General features: G+C 44.3%; 1 protein-coding gene and 1 long non-coding RNA gene across 2 annotated transcripts in view; one reads left to right on the top strand and one right to left on the bottom strand.

The window, feature by feature from the left end:
* The window catches only part of LOC142579964 (uncharacterized), a 75,987-nt gene that overhangs the window by 43,855 nt on the left and 17,150 nt on the right, over positions 1 to 14,982 (bottom strand). Inside the window, exons 5-6 of the mRNA XM_075690653.1 lie at positions 10,048 to 11,040; positions 4,161 to 4,420 (exon numbers count right to left, since the gene is read on the bottom strand). Coding sequence (XP_075546768.1) covers positions 4,161 to 4,420; positions 10,048 to 11,040 — 1,253 coding nt within the window. The remainder of the gene's footprint in view (positions 1 to 4,160; positions 4,421 to 10,047; positions 11,041 to 14,982) is intronic.
* LOC142579965 (uncharacterized) lies at positions 2,735 to 14,546 on the top strand. Its single transcript, XR_012827515.1, has 3 exons — positions 2,735 to 3,026; positions 4,176 to 4,307; positions 14,334 to 14,546. It is a non-coding gene; the product is annotated as an uncharacterized LOC142579965 (long non-coding RNA).

Below are 14,982 nucleotides of genomic sequence, written 5' to 3'. Positions count from 1 at the left end.
ACAATAAAAAGAGTGCAGCTCAGCACACCACCTTGTGGAACACCAGCCTCTTGCGTAAATGTACGAGACAGAACGTTACCAACTCTAACACGGAACGTCCGATTGGAGAGGTAACTCTGAATCACGTTCAGCAAGTTGCCTCAAACTCCCATTTCAGACAGGTCACAGAGGATTCCAAAGTGCCAGGCTGTGTCGTATGCCTTTTCCATATCTAAAAATACTGACAGGAAGAACTGTTTGTGGACAAAGGCATCACGGATATTTGTCTCGATGCGGACAAGGTGATCTGTAGTGGATCTACCCTCCCTAAATCCGCACTGAGAGGGATTAAGTATCTTGTTGCTTTCAAGAAAATGGATGAGGTGACGGTTAATCATCTTCTCAAATAATTTTCATGGACAACTAGTCAGAGCTATAGGCCTATAACTGCTGGGTGAGGAAGGGTCCTTGCCCTCTTTGAGAATAGGGATTACGATTGCTTCTTTCCAGACAGAAGGAATGTAGCCGGCAGAAAACATGGAATTAAAGAGTGACAGTAGTGTTTCTTGGGTTTCAGGGTGTAAGTGTCTGATCATCTCATACATTATTCTGTCACTTCCTAGAGCGGACTTGTTGCAACAGTTCAGTGATGCTTGGAACTCAGCCATTCCAAATGGACAATTGTATACTTCATTGGATGTGCCTTTCCCACCCAGAGTCATCTGTTCTGCTTGTCGCCGGAATTTTAGGAATGTATCTGTGTAATGAGATGTACTGAAAATGTGCTCTTAGACAGTCAGCCTGGTCCTCAAGAGTATCTGTTTGCGTGTTTACTAATGGTAGAGGATGGAGTTTCGCGGCCTTTTATTTTGTTTACTCTGTTTCAGGCTTTTCTTTCGTCTATATATGGATTAATACTAGAGATGTATTTTTGCCAGCTTTCCCTTTTGGCAAGGCGGCGCGTTCTTCTACCTTCTGATTTTATTTTCTTGAAGCTGATCAAGTTCTCAGTAGTTGGGCAGTCACGAAGGCGACTCCAAGCCTTATTTTGATTTTTGCGGGCTAACTTACACTGCTCATTCCACCAAGGAATATGTCGTTTAGAGGGTGATCCATTCGTTTGAGGGATACATATTGATGCAGCATCAGATATAAATGCTGTCAAATATGATACTCTATCATCGATTGAGAGAGTACAGATGTCATCCCAGGTCAAATGTGTCAGCTCTCTGTATTGTTTCCAGTCAGCACAGTCGACCTTCCAACGGGGCAGATGTGGAGAAAACTTATCGCTTTTTGTTAATTTTAAGATAATTGGGAAATGGTCACTCCCATATGGATTTTTGATCACATTCCACTCTAGGTATGGCACTAGTGTACTTGATGTTATGCTTAAGTCAATAGATGAGAACGTTTTGTTCACCACGCTGTAGAATGTGGGTTCTTTCTTGTTTAGTAGGCATGCATTGGAAGATAAAAGGAAGTTTTCTAATAAGCGCCCTCTCGTATCACATCGAGAACCTCCCCAGAGGGTGTTGTGTGCATTTAAATTGCCTACTACAATGCAAGGTTCGGGGAGTTCTGCGATAAAGCTCTCGAATTCTGTTCTGGAAAGTTGATGGCTCAGAGGTATGTAGAGAGAGCTAACTGTAACTAGCTTATCAAATAGCACAGCTCTGATTACCACTGCCTCAAGGGGCGTTTGCATATGCACATGCTTACAGGCGACACCCTTATCAACTATAATAACAACACCGCCTGACGAGGCATAGGCGTCACTACGATCTTTGCGGTAAATGGCATATTGTTTGAGAAAGTTAATATGTGAAGGATTGAGGTGTGTCTCCTGCACACACAGCACCCTTGGATTAAACTTGCGAAGGAGTTCCTTAATGCCATCAAGATTGTGTATTAGACCTCTCATATTCCAATGCATTACCTGTGTGGCCATATTGGAAGTGTTTTATTGTGTGTGTCAAGAGATATCAATTAGGTTGGCTCAAGGGACCTTTTCAGGCCCCTTGATGCGGGGTATTTTTTTATTTTTCTTTTGCCGCGCTTCAGGGAGCAACGCCGTTCCTTTGGTGTCTGAGACGCCAGAGAAGTTTTTGTTACATCCATCGCCTCATCAGAGGCGCTGGATGACGCCCGCTCAGCAGGCAAGCGCAGGGGTTTTTCTGGCCTTTCTGCACGAGCAGTGGCCCTGAGACCGGCAGGCTCGGAGGTCTGCTGGCCCTTCGTGGTAGGGGGCAGAAGAGCAGTGGCAGCTCCCACCAAGTGGGCTGATGGCGTAACAGCCGTCACACTCCGTGTGACTTGCGCAGCCGCCAGAAGATGTAGCGCTGCCCCCCGGCGTGCCACATCGGTGTAGGAAGGACTGGACTGATTTTGGAGTGAGAAACGCTTACGTGCCTCTGGAAAAGATGGGTGAAGTTTTACTTTCAGTTCTATGATTTGTTTCCCTTTTTTCCAAGTAGGGCCTGATTGCGAGTAGGCGGGGTGATCTCCTTCACAGTTGGCACAGTGGTTTGTTGATTTACAGATGTCAGAAGCGTGTTCAGAAGAACTACACTTGGCACAAGTAGCACATCCTCTGCAGTTCTGCGACCCATGCCCAAAGTGCTGACACTTGAAGCATCGACACGGATTTGGGATATACGGCCTGACGCGAAGCTTACAGTAACCAATTTCTATTGTTTCAGGTAGGTTGCAGGTTCCGAAAGTAATGATTATGTGTTTGGTAGGTATTTGCTTGTCATCTCACCTCAATGTTATTCTTTGTACTTTGATTACGTTCTGGTCTTGCCATCCTTCAAGCAGTTCACTTTCGCTCAGTTCGAGGAGGCCATCTTAGACGACCCCGCGCACTGTGTTCATTGATCTGTGTGGGCCCACTGAGACGGGAATTTCCCCAAATGCTACAACTTTCGAGAGTTTGTCATACTGCACTTTGTCGTGGAGTTCGAGAAGATGATCGCCACTTCCTATCTCCGTTACTTTATAGCCTGGGCCAACTGCTTCATTGAGAGATTTCGCTACAACAAATGGTGAGATCATTCTGACTGTTTTCTTATCGTGCTGACTATGTACAACGTGGCACTTTGGAAAAGATTGTTTTGGCTGCATGAAGAAAGTGAATGTTTCGTCGGTGCGCCCCCTCTTCAGGGAGCGATCAGGTAGTGGAGGAAAGTTATTTGCCATATAGAGCAAGAAAATTCGGCGGCGATGGTGGCCACCCACCACCGAGCCCAACAAGGGGACACTACAAGGTTGGAAGAATACCTGCAGACGCCAGCCATGCATCGCCGCTATAATCTAATATATATACCCAAGATTGGATATATTACACATGGTTAACCCTTGCCACCAGGAAATACGGAAGTAATAAGAAGTGAAGAGAAGACAGGAAAGATGGAAAAGTGGGAGAGAAAGACAAAGATTGGAGAGGAGGACAGGAAAAGGCGATAGCCGATTTCCTCCAGGTGGGTCAGTCTGGAGGTGCCGTCTGTGTGAAGCCGAGGCCGAAGAGGTGTGTCGCCTCCGCCGGGGGGTCTTAATGGTCCAAACACCCAGCATCGGCTCAACCTCCAGGATCCCCTTTTCCCCAGACATGGCTAAGCCACGCACGGCTACACGCGGGAGGGTCCAACCCTCGTGTGCTCGGGTACGTGGTGTCGCAACACACCAAACGTCCGCTGATGCAGACACCCCTGTGGGGTAGTTCTATTGGTTAATATTATGACGTGTAGAGATGTTGCCATGTTACACTGCCACCAGGTTTGGCCTACATTGCAAACCACATTAAAAACCTTTCGAGGAGTTGTATTGTGCGCTGGTATCAGTATTGGCCCACCAACTCACCTTCATTGATTACACTGTCTGTGGGATCTGCCCACTTTGCTTGGATAAATAGCTGACTACGCAAAGTGGAGGGAACAGCCAGAGAAAAGTTCACTTTGAAAGTGGATTTAAGCAACATACCGTTGCCACAGGTTGACAGCAAACTAACATCCCGACAAAGTTTTATAGTGAAATATTTTTCCAGTGCACCAACCTGGGCAAGAACTAATTAAAAGCTTCAACTTATAATAAATAATAATAAATACATTATAACACTTTTGTGAAGAACAAAACATAACTAGTACTTAGAGTATGTCAGCTGAAAGGTGTGATATACTAACCTTGTTTAACTTCAGGGGTTCCACCATTTTCCAGAGCACCAGGCAAGCGCGAAACTGTGGCCGTAGGTGGCGTCTTGAAATCTTGCAAAAGTCCGGGTGAAACAAATGTCTCGTCTGGGTCGACTTGCTTCCTCTGCATCGAGAAAAGTGAGTCCTCCATGAAATGAGTGTCCACGTGAGTTTGCGACAATTCCTTTTTTGTGGATCTGCTGGAGGACCTGGTTGCAGGGACTGTCGTACGGTTTATCGAGAGGAAGTACCTGCGAGAAAGCACAAACAAGAGACGATGGTAGACGTGAACTTTCCTTAAAGGAATACTGATGCACATCTCCGACATTGTAGAGACCCCAGCACAACCTTCTCACATTAAAAGTGTGGCACTTAGGAAGAATAAAGGTTGAGAAACACTTTAAAAAAAAATTTAATGTGGTGTTATACACTTCATTTCATACATAGCAGGCAACGCTGCAGAAACTACACAAGTATTGCAGCCATTTATAAGTCTCCCTCTGCACATTTCCCACTGCTGTTGCTCTTAATCTGCGATACTTTCTATGGAATAGCCACTTCATTGAATAACTACAACTTGTGGACACAAGCTTATGGCAGATTAAATAATACTAGCACACCTTTGTGCTTCCAGTATGTGGCATACTATGCTCTGGTCAAGAGAACAAGCGATGCACTGTGGTCGCTAGTAACAGAAACACGTCACTCCGCTTGTTTGGAGGTCAACAAGTTCAGATACCCCCCAACGTCTTCCATGTAATAAATACGTCATATTTTGGTATATAAAAGTATACAAGACAACTTCACATTGAATTGAATCGCATGTACTTAGATATTTTTCTTTCATATGTGAAACAAATTTTGACCGTGGATGCAAGCAGTGGCAGAAGTCTCCTAAGCTTTCGTAGCGTTACCTGCTATGTACAAAACAGAGTATAAAGTTGGTCAAAAAATTCCAGATGTGGCATCATCGACTTATTACAACATCACACAGTGAAAAATTAACTGAAATCGTGTAGCCATAACGTTAGGTATGGTGACGTTGCTAATAAAAAGTTCCCAAGCCTGCTGTATGCATTCACTGTAGCCGTGTTCACGTGTGGCTGTCTCAGTGATCACAGAAAGTGAGGCAGCGTATCGGACCATCATGGCGCATTCACCTCCTCGAGTTCTGAAACCTAAGATGCAACATAGAAATATACTATAGTAAATTTGTTGTGATGCTCCGACACTTGCCAGTATCTTTTGTATGTTTTAGATGGCTTGGACCTTGATTTATTGCAAAAAATTAGGACAAATAAGAAATGACATGTCAGTGCTACTTTAAAGACAGATTAAGGCCAACTGCAACAAGATTACACTTTGGCTAAATTGGTTATAGATGAGTAGCATAAACAACTAAAGCAATCTCGGCAAAGCTGCAGGGCTGGTAACTGTGTAGTTTTCTTGTTCACAGCCTCTAACAGCAAGTAAGCAGAAGGTGTGTTAGCAGATGCGACGTAAATCTGTGTATGCTGCCTCTGAAATTTTTCAGCGCCCCACTAGCAGTGCAAAATCTCAAAGGTGATGCCAAGGAACCATGCTGGTGCTTAATGTTTTGGGTCATGCATCCCTTTCACCAAGCAGTAATGGCCTTGCTTTGCCAGTGTGGTATCAGAAATGTCTATTTTTCACGGCGCATCTACTCATACTTCAAATGTAAAATTTTGCCCCAGGGAGGCTCCTCTACATTTATCTTAAACTATGCTTTTTATGCAAACCAAAATTTCACTGCAGTGTGCATTTAAAGCGGCCCTGAAACATTAATCTAACTAACCATAGAACGGCTTCACTATTACAGGATGTCATCTCACAAACCTCGTGCTCCAAAATGTTTAGAATCCTTCAAGTTGAGTTATCGCACTGATACGTGGCTCTTGGTGGTAAAAGGGCTTGTCGCAGCACCCCATGGCGGCCGCGGAAGAGTGCTACGCAGCACGCTGCTGCTATCACAGAGACCATGCGCAGTCAAAGCTGCTACGTGCAACTGTCTTGCATAGATTGGCAGTGCAAGGATGAAATGGCTTCTATCTTTTTGAGATTGCAGACGTATACCGTCAAACCTTGACACAACAAACCTCGGTTTAACGAAATTGGCAATGTAACAAACTGATGAATGTAATGTTTTGTGGTGCAAGGGTCAAGTATGGCCAAAGAGCACCAGGCAAGTGTTAATTAGTTGGCAATGGAGCAATGAATTATAAGAGGTAGATGTGACGTGGCTGTAAAGGAGCCTAAATACAGTCGCTGTAAACTGCATAAAATATATATGTAGTGAAATAATAGCAATGAGTTGTGAGGCGTAATATGAACTTAAGGCATGTACGTTGACAGGATGATATACTCAAAATAAAGGATCTACATTGAGAGGATGATACACTAAGAATAAATGACAGTAGCACTACTGCCTCATCAGGGCCCTTGAGTACAAGGGCCTCGAGGCATGTGCTATACCAGGTCTACCTAATGCAGCCTATTTTTGGACTGATAATTTGCTATGTAAGAGTGTCACCGAAAAAATTTTACACAGATTTGGTGTCGAATAAAGGGTTCGTGCCAAGAAACTAAAGGAAATGCTAAAGGAAAGCGCTTTTTTTTTCATCTCGATTTCCGCCTCCCGGCACTCCACAAGGGCGTGGATGATGGTCAGCCTTTCACCACATCTGCCACATTTAGGAGCTTCATTACCAATCAACAAGAAGTTGTGTGTACCGTACCTGTGCCCTATTTTTAGTAGACGTAACAGGACATTGCTTTGTCATGACTTTATCACTGATCGGGAAGTGCTTAACTGTGGCATAATTAGATGAAATTTATTCGAAATTTGGGCATCCAGCAAGCATTGCCAACAGGCTCTTCATTTTTTTCGAATGAAAAGTTTCATATCTATGGTGGGTACAGCTGTTAAAGAGTTGAAATCTTTTGTTGCTGTGGATGTGGTGATTTCATCAGCGAGCATATTACCCTTAATGCCTGTGTGTCTAGGCACCCAGCATATTATGACCCGTTCATTACATGCATAAACAGTGCACAGGAATGTATAAAGGTCAATAATTACAGGATTTTTATGCTTTTGTGGTGACACTAAAGCCTTGGCAATGCTCAGAGAGTCTACAATTTTAAGTGCCTTTTGTAGTTTGAATTGTATGATGTGTTTCACAGCCGATAACAGTGCATAGCCGTCAGTCCTAAAGATACATCTTAGCACATGCAGAATGCCGGACTCCGAGAAGGATGGACCAACTGGTGCATAAGACACGCTGGCTTGTGACTTTGCTGCATTGGTATAAAACTCCGGCCAGCAGTACTTCGACTGAAGTTCAAGGAAGTGCATCCTAATGTGCATCTCAGGAGCACGCTTACCGACTTCAACAAACAACATGTCACATTCCACGAGCTGCCACTGCCAAGGCGGTTTGCAATGTACCAAACTACCGTCCAACTTCGATATACCGAAGTTGTACTTGCAGCGAAAAAACTTTGTTAAAACACAAATTTTGTTAATGCAAGTTTTTAAAGCTTTAGCTGTAAGAACAACTTCACGAATTCCCGGAGCATCCCTGGGGGATAGTCTCTTGTCACTAAGCCCATCCCCCTTGCACAGAAGGAATCATCAGCTCTAGTGTTTCTCAGAGCTCTGCGAGATGCCGCAGGCACCCTGCAGCCTCTGCAATATCGCAAGTTGTTTAGCAACACGACAAACGGTGCAGCAGTGTTTCTTGCCTACTGTGTTCCGGCACGCACACCTTGACAGCTTTTTTGCCACTCAAACATTTGATATCGAAGAACACTTGAAGTAACTTTTGCCTCGGCCAACGTTTTCTTTTTTTGGGGGGGGGGGGGCTGCGTTTAGTTCTGTATTCTTAGCTTGCATTGTGTCAGCACCCAATTTGGTGTTTTTGTTGTGGCCAATTATTACTGCCTTGTGTGGCGTGAACAGTGATAACATGAGTAGCGGTATAGTTGTACTAAATGCAAGACCGTCTATCTTTCCTGTTCTGTATAAAGTCTAACTTTGATAAGATCCTATCACGCCTCGTGCGCTGTCTGCTGTGGGTGCTTGGAAGGGGGGGGGTATCAAAAATGATTGATTGCATCATCCCACTGTGGGTGACGCTATCAGTCACAGCAGCAAAGTGGATGCAAAAGCTTCGCTTTATACCACTGCTGTAAAGATATAGTCGACACTGCATGAAACTGAACCTTTGGTCACCAACTCTCGATGTCAACAAGAATATTTTTTTCTCTTAATGAAATTCATGTTTTTATGATGGCATGATAACTTGCAAAACTTTACAGCCTCTTCCATGGCAAAAATCCGTCAGCAACTATACTTATTTGCATAAAAGATCCAATTTCAATATAACGAAGTAAAGTGCCAGTTTTACGGACTTTGTTATATCGAGGTTTAACTTATATAAAGACCAAAAAGTTTTAAATAAATAATAAAGTGCAATGCTTATACATCTCAATACTGCACAATGGGCTATGAAGGATGCCATAGAAGACTTTGGATTAATTTTGACTACCTGAAGTTCTTCAACGTGTTCCTGAACCTAAGTACACATGCTTTTCGCATTTTGCCATGATTGAAACACAGCTGCCACAGCCGGGACTTGAACCCGTGACCTCACAGGCTACAGCAGAACACCGCAGCCACCGTGGCAGGCGCAAGAAGCTTTGATCACACAGTGCATAATAGTGTTCCTCAATGTTGCATGCACATTGTAACTTCACCTGTATTCTAATTAACCACCAGACAAAGTAAAACAGCCCTTTGCAAGGTACATTGCAAAAATAGTGATCCTTGAAATAGTGTTTATGGACTGGCAAGACCGTAATATTGTGTTGTGAATTCCTCCAGGTGGGGTTAAATTACCATTTTTAGTGTGATGTGCAGCAAGCACTGCCAAAAATCTGACATGTCTGACCAGATAATGCTGACTCACGGATTAATTAATTAATTAAATTCTAGCATATTTTTGTGCCAAAACCACGGTATGATTATGAGACACACCATAGTGGGGAACTGCAGATGAATTTTTGACCACCTGGAGGTTCTTTAACATGCACTTAATGCATGATACACTGGCATTTTTGCATTTTGCCTGCATCGAAATGCAACCGCTGCAGTCAGGATTTGATCCCGCGACCTCATGCTTAGCAGCTCGATGCCAAAGCCAATAAGCAACAAAGGGCCACTCGCATATGCCACACCTTGATGATACTACATGTGTGACAATGCACTACAACAAGCTTTTGGTTTGTTTTGCTATCATTTTTTTTTCTCTGTGAGGGGGGGGGGGAGGGGGCTGAGGCTGGCACGAAGATTTCTCATGGCTCCAAAACCTCTGTACTCGCGCGATCAGATGACTGCCTTCTTTCTTTTCCTAAAAGCAAGATTCACCATGAAAGGTCGTTTTTATGGCAGTACCCAACAAACCATGACGTGACACTTGAGCCCACTAGCATGGAGCAACCAGAGCATGGCAGACACATCCATGGCAGTGGGCTGCTTCCCAAAGGAACTACTTCAATGGAGACAGGGTGGATATCGGTGTACCCCTGTTCCAAGTGCAGCACAGTTGCTTTCCTAAAGGACCTTATAGCACACACTTTTTAAGAGAACAAGCCCAACGTACTGTACAGCATCAAGCCACAATTGTCTATGCCAAAAGTTACTGCACAATGCATTGTAGAGAATGGTAAACTTGGAAGGTCTATACAGGCTCATTACTTTCACTGTAGCTGCAAAGACAACACAATGCCAGCATGACATGCCTGTACACAAAACACATACGGGCAAGAACATTGTCTAAAACAGTTTACTAGGGCTCACCTGTCAGATAGCTTGGTCTGTTTTTTCCGCTTTGCTCTGCTCGGAGGTTGAACAATGGACACATCATCAGCCTCGGTTGGTGACACACGCCGCTTCCTCAACAGAGAAAGCTTGCTGCCGCTCGGCAACACTGATTTGGGATCCAAGTCATCATCGCACACAGTCACTTCAGTGGCAGGTAGACAAGAGGAGCCCACCACTTTCCCCGCCGCCTCACTCGTAACAGGGGCCGCAGTGCTCTTTGGTGCAGCAAACACATCAAGTAGACTGGGCGATTTGTCTCCATCATCCATCACATTGAGTATCTTGTGGCATGACACTTCAGACAGAGATTGTGCAGGAGTCGTGCCTGACGCAACACTTGTTGGTGGCACCTCATCATCGTCCCATGTCTCACGGGGCGGCACAGGATGTGCAACTTTGTCCTGCTGGAGAAGACTCGGAGACCCCTCTGACTCAGCATCGGTGATTCTGTCTTCCTGTTCATCTATACCCAGCAGGCTTGATTCACTCTCAGGTGCTTCAGCACCTGTTCTTTCTTGTTCCTTTGCACAATCAATGAACCTTTGATTGTTTGCAACTTCGGTAGGTGCATTTCCCCTCGATCGAACGGAATCCTCACCGCTGCTTTCCTCTTTCTCGGCGATTGCTGAAAGCGGCGGCTGGTACGACGTAATTTCATTATCGACACCACCACAGTAGAGTTCTATTTCCAGTGTCTCTGGCACCGTCTGCACCGCGAGGGGTGGCAACTTTTTGCTTTTACCGTTTATCACAGCCGTGCACATGGCTGCCTCCAGGGCTTCCTCGCACTCAGCAGGCTCGTCAGTGGCGGTAGGAGAGGGAGGTACAAGACAGCTTGTGTCCCTTGGCGAGTCTTCTTGCAGAACCGAGTCCCACAATTTGGGGCTCACCGAGCAGTTCAGCAACTGCCGTCTACACTCGCTCCTGGTTGCCCGTCGTGGAGTGTCACTGACAACGGGGCTGACATTTCTGTTCACAAAGAAGAAAAAGAAAAGGACTAATTTGGCACGCTACAGAGGCTAGTGCAGTGGTCAACTAGAGTGATAAATAATGTAATCCCAAAACCAACAAAAAATACCTTTTTTGCAACATCAGAAAAAGCTTCCCTTTAAAAGAAATGTCTACCAATCTTTGATAGTTGTAAAAAGTTCTGCTTTGCTTAAAAGCAGATTCTGATTCATTTTCGCCATAAATAAGAAAAAAACTAACCCAAGGCGAGCGTTTTCAATATCACCCACATTTTTTGACAGACCCTTTAAAATAGAAAATCGTAAATAGCTGCATTCACTGTCCGACATGAAACCACATAAAATGCTTGGCACCTACTCGGCAAAGCATGATGTGGGTATTGCCAAGACTTGCTGCTCCACATTTTTACATTGAAGAGCCCCTAATGGCACTCCTATTTACTGAAGACTGTGTGCTTACTTACTGCTGTTATTTCACACAGAGTTACATTTTTGTTTGCATGCACATGTGTGCGTATTGTTTTCTGCAACTGACCTCCCCAAATATTATAGACCATGCTTAGCACGAACATCTGTTAATCTTATTAGAAACTAAGTTTAACAAAAGTGCACAGGGACTGTTGGGAACTAAACAAAGACATCCAGAATTTATCTCAAGAAAGTCCATTTTAAATGACTTCTGCTATAATTATCACATTGCCCAGAATCGCGCACTCCACAGAAGTAGTCATAGGTGAGCATCAATCACTGTTGCTCCCATGTGCACACAGCCTACCATCAGGCTTTTCTGCACATCTCTAGTTTAAAAGAATATCTAAGAATAATAGTAAAGTTAGAAACAACAGCAAGCAATAAGCTAAACTGGATTGTTAAAGAGGCCCTGAACCACCTTTTATCAAAGTGGAGAAAGGCATTTGAAGTGAAAATAGGCTATTTCAAAAATACTTTGCCGCAAAAAGTACTTCAATGCATTCAGCAAAAGCAGTGTTATTGGCAATCAAACGCAGCCTCCGTTGTGCTCCCGTTCCTTCTTCAATGCCTTGCACTGTGAAGGCTGTGGCGCAGTGAGTTGTGCCCACAACGCTCAGCTTTCTAAATGTCACCGTGGCACGCAGTTCAAGTTTCATTTTGGATGTTAACGTAGATGCCACGACTTCTGCCTTTGGTGCCTACGACGCGCTAAACATAAGACAAACGTGGCTGTCCGCAGCTAGCCACAGCGCGCTTAGCCAGTGGACTCGTGACAGCGACCCCCGGCGGCCGCTGTATCTAGGGCACGTCACCAACCATAGCTTGATGTCAGCTATTGTCCAATAGCCGCCGTTTAAGGGAATGACGACATAGTGCGTCCAATGATGAAATAATACGCCTACAACAGAGTGAGGACAGGGCCTTCTGTTGAAAAGAGAGCATTTGAGATAAAGGCGACCTCGCGATCCACTTGCGAGCTGCATGCACCACATACGACACCAAACCTTGGCTGAGATGTTCACAGCAGCGTGTGCTATCCGCAGACTACACTATTTCACCAAGCCCGAGGGGTGGTTCAGGGCCCCTTCAAGGTAAACCTTTACAATAGCGAAAATTTTGCTCTTACCAAGAACAGAGGCTTTTGTAGACCAAAGGCCAAACGGAGGCAAAAATACAAAAGACAGGTGACAGCACTACGCTGAAGTTCCTACAAAAGTTCCCTCTGCCTACTTTTGTTATTCCGTTCATTGTTTTACGGCTACACGTTCTTCCTATATTCTCATTGCACTGTCACAGCCATGTAATAATTCACTGCCTAGTGAGAGCATATGCACCTCCTAGTGCAGTTGATTCTACTGTTTACCCATAATTGCTTTCAGGAAGCTTGCCAAAAAGAAAAAATGGCAAGTTTCACCAAAAGGTGAAGCATCGAAAGTAATGGCAAGGTTTAACGTTGCACATGAACTCCTCGCGCAGTGCTCTAGCAATATGCGGAAGCCATCTGGCATAACGCAGCACGCAAGACAGCTGATGCTGCACAGAAGGAACAGCGCGCTAGCAGATACGAGATACGTCACAAAGCTAGTGCAGTGAGGGATGCCAGCAGCAGTGTTACCAGCGTCGCAGCTCAAGGGTGCACAAGACGATACCGACAGAAAAAGTTTGGCAGCTGCCAGCTCCCTATGAAAGGATTACATAGATTTAGACCCGTGCTGCTCAGACCAGAGTGTGCACCATTATGTGGTATGCACGCAGCTCCTCAGCAGGAACACTAATGTATATGTGCACAACGCTCATGCCAGCAGCGGAAGCCAGCAGCGAAAGTTTCAGCAGAGCCGACTGAGCGAAACGCAACAATATGACTACTTGGCTCTGTTGTTCTCGCAGCCAAATGAACTGCGTTTCACTGGAGGCTTCTTAACTCTCAACACGTGGCCCATGTACGGACCAGTGATACCAGGACAGCACGATGGCAGCAATGCCAATGGAGACAATGCAAAAGCACCTAGAGTACTAAAAAAATCGATATCGCAATAATAAATTTAATTTAATTTAATTTAAATCCCAAATCATGACAATAGGTGAACTGATGGCGTTTAACATCACCGTCATATTGACCAGCTAGGAATCTTGAAATGTGCATCTAAAGAAGTACCGAAAGTTGGGTCAGTTGGTGTGCATTCATATTTGAGAAAGTTCCAAGCACCACGAAAAGACGCAGACAAAGGACAGAGCTTTTCCGGTCTGTCTTCTCTGCCCTTTGTCTTGATCTTTTCGCACTGCTTGCAATTTTCTTAAATATGAACACCTAAAGAGCGCAACACGGGCACTTTTACACACCGCCCCCTTTAAGATGCCGCCAATACGGCCAAGGATCAAGCCCGCCTCCTTGTTCTGAAAAGGAGAATGCCATAGCCAATATGCTACTGCAATTGGTGAATTTTGAGTGTTTGCTCAGTACTAGCTCATTTTCTTTTCAATAAAGAAGGATTAGTGCCCTACATTGCAAAGGTACCAACAACTCAACTTAGCATGTCATGGAAACTTTTTTTGTGGCAAAGTAGCTGAATATGGAAAGGGAAGGAAAGGCAAATCGGTGACATCACACTGACACACTAGCATTGTAATTTTGGCATGCACTACAAGGAAGGAAGGCTTGGTTTTCATTTTCCTTGCTGGCATTCGAGCTTCGTCCAATTAGCTCTGCAAATAGCAAATAGCTCTGAAATATTAACAAATAGCTCTGAAGAAGTGCTCTATCAACATGAACTCATCTACTGTATCACTTTATTCAGTGTCTCTTATCTAATATTTTACTTTTAGGGGACGTGCGTACAGCTGTTCTCAGGATGGGAACCCAAGCACATGCATGACCCTACATTATTCACAGAAAAGATGGCCAAGTTTACAAGTTCTGAAAAATGCAATCAGGAAGGACGACAGAAAATAAAGGAACAAGTGATTACTGACAACCCAAGTTTTACCAACTGCGCACAATGGACATACACACTTGTCAGTATTAGTAGTAGCACTACCTTTTTCTCTCTCGAAAAATAAAAGTGAATCAGCCATTTTTCTACATCAACACATGAAAGACAAGTGCATTATCCCTAATTAAAATTAAATTCTGGGGTTTTAAGTGCCAGAACTATGATCTGAATACAGTGCAGTCCACTTATAACGATATCAAAAGGAACAAAAAGTAAAACTGTTATAACCGATCATCACTATATCTGGACCGCCGTAAAAGAAAGCTGCCAAACATACCTTTGCAGCTCTGAAACCAAATTTGTCACTTGCGCTAAAAGATGGACCTTTATAAAGAAGCCTGTGAAAAATAAAATGCTTATTTATACCTCTAAACAGCATATCAAGCGTTAGGCACGCTGAAATAGTCAGATATCCGCACTTGCTTTCGAGGGAGTTTCAGGTTCACAACTGCGGTGTCCAGCTGCTGCACGAACACTAGCGG

This window comes from Dermacentor variabilis, chromosome 4 (assembly GCF_050947875.1).
Source record: "Dermacentor variabilis isolate Ectoservices chromosome 4, ASM5094787v1, whole genome shotgun sequence".
NCBI lineage: Eukaryota > Metazoa > Arthropoda > Arachnida > Ixodida > Ixodidae > Dermacentor > Dermacentor variabilis.
Note: the sequence above shows the minus strand (reverse complement) of the source record. Positions and strands in the feature narration are given on the sequence as shown.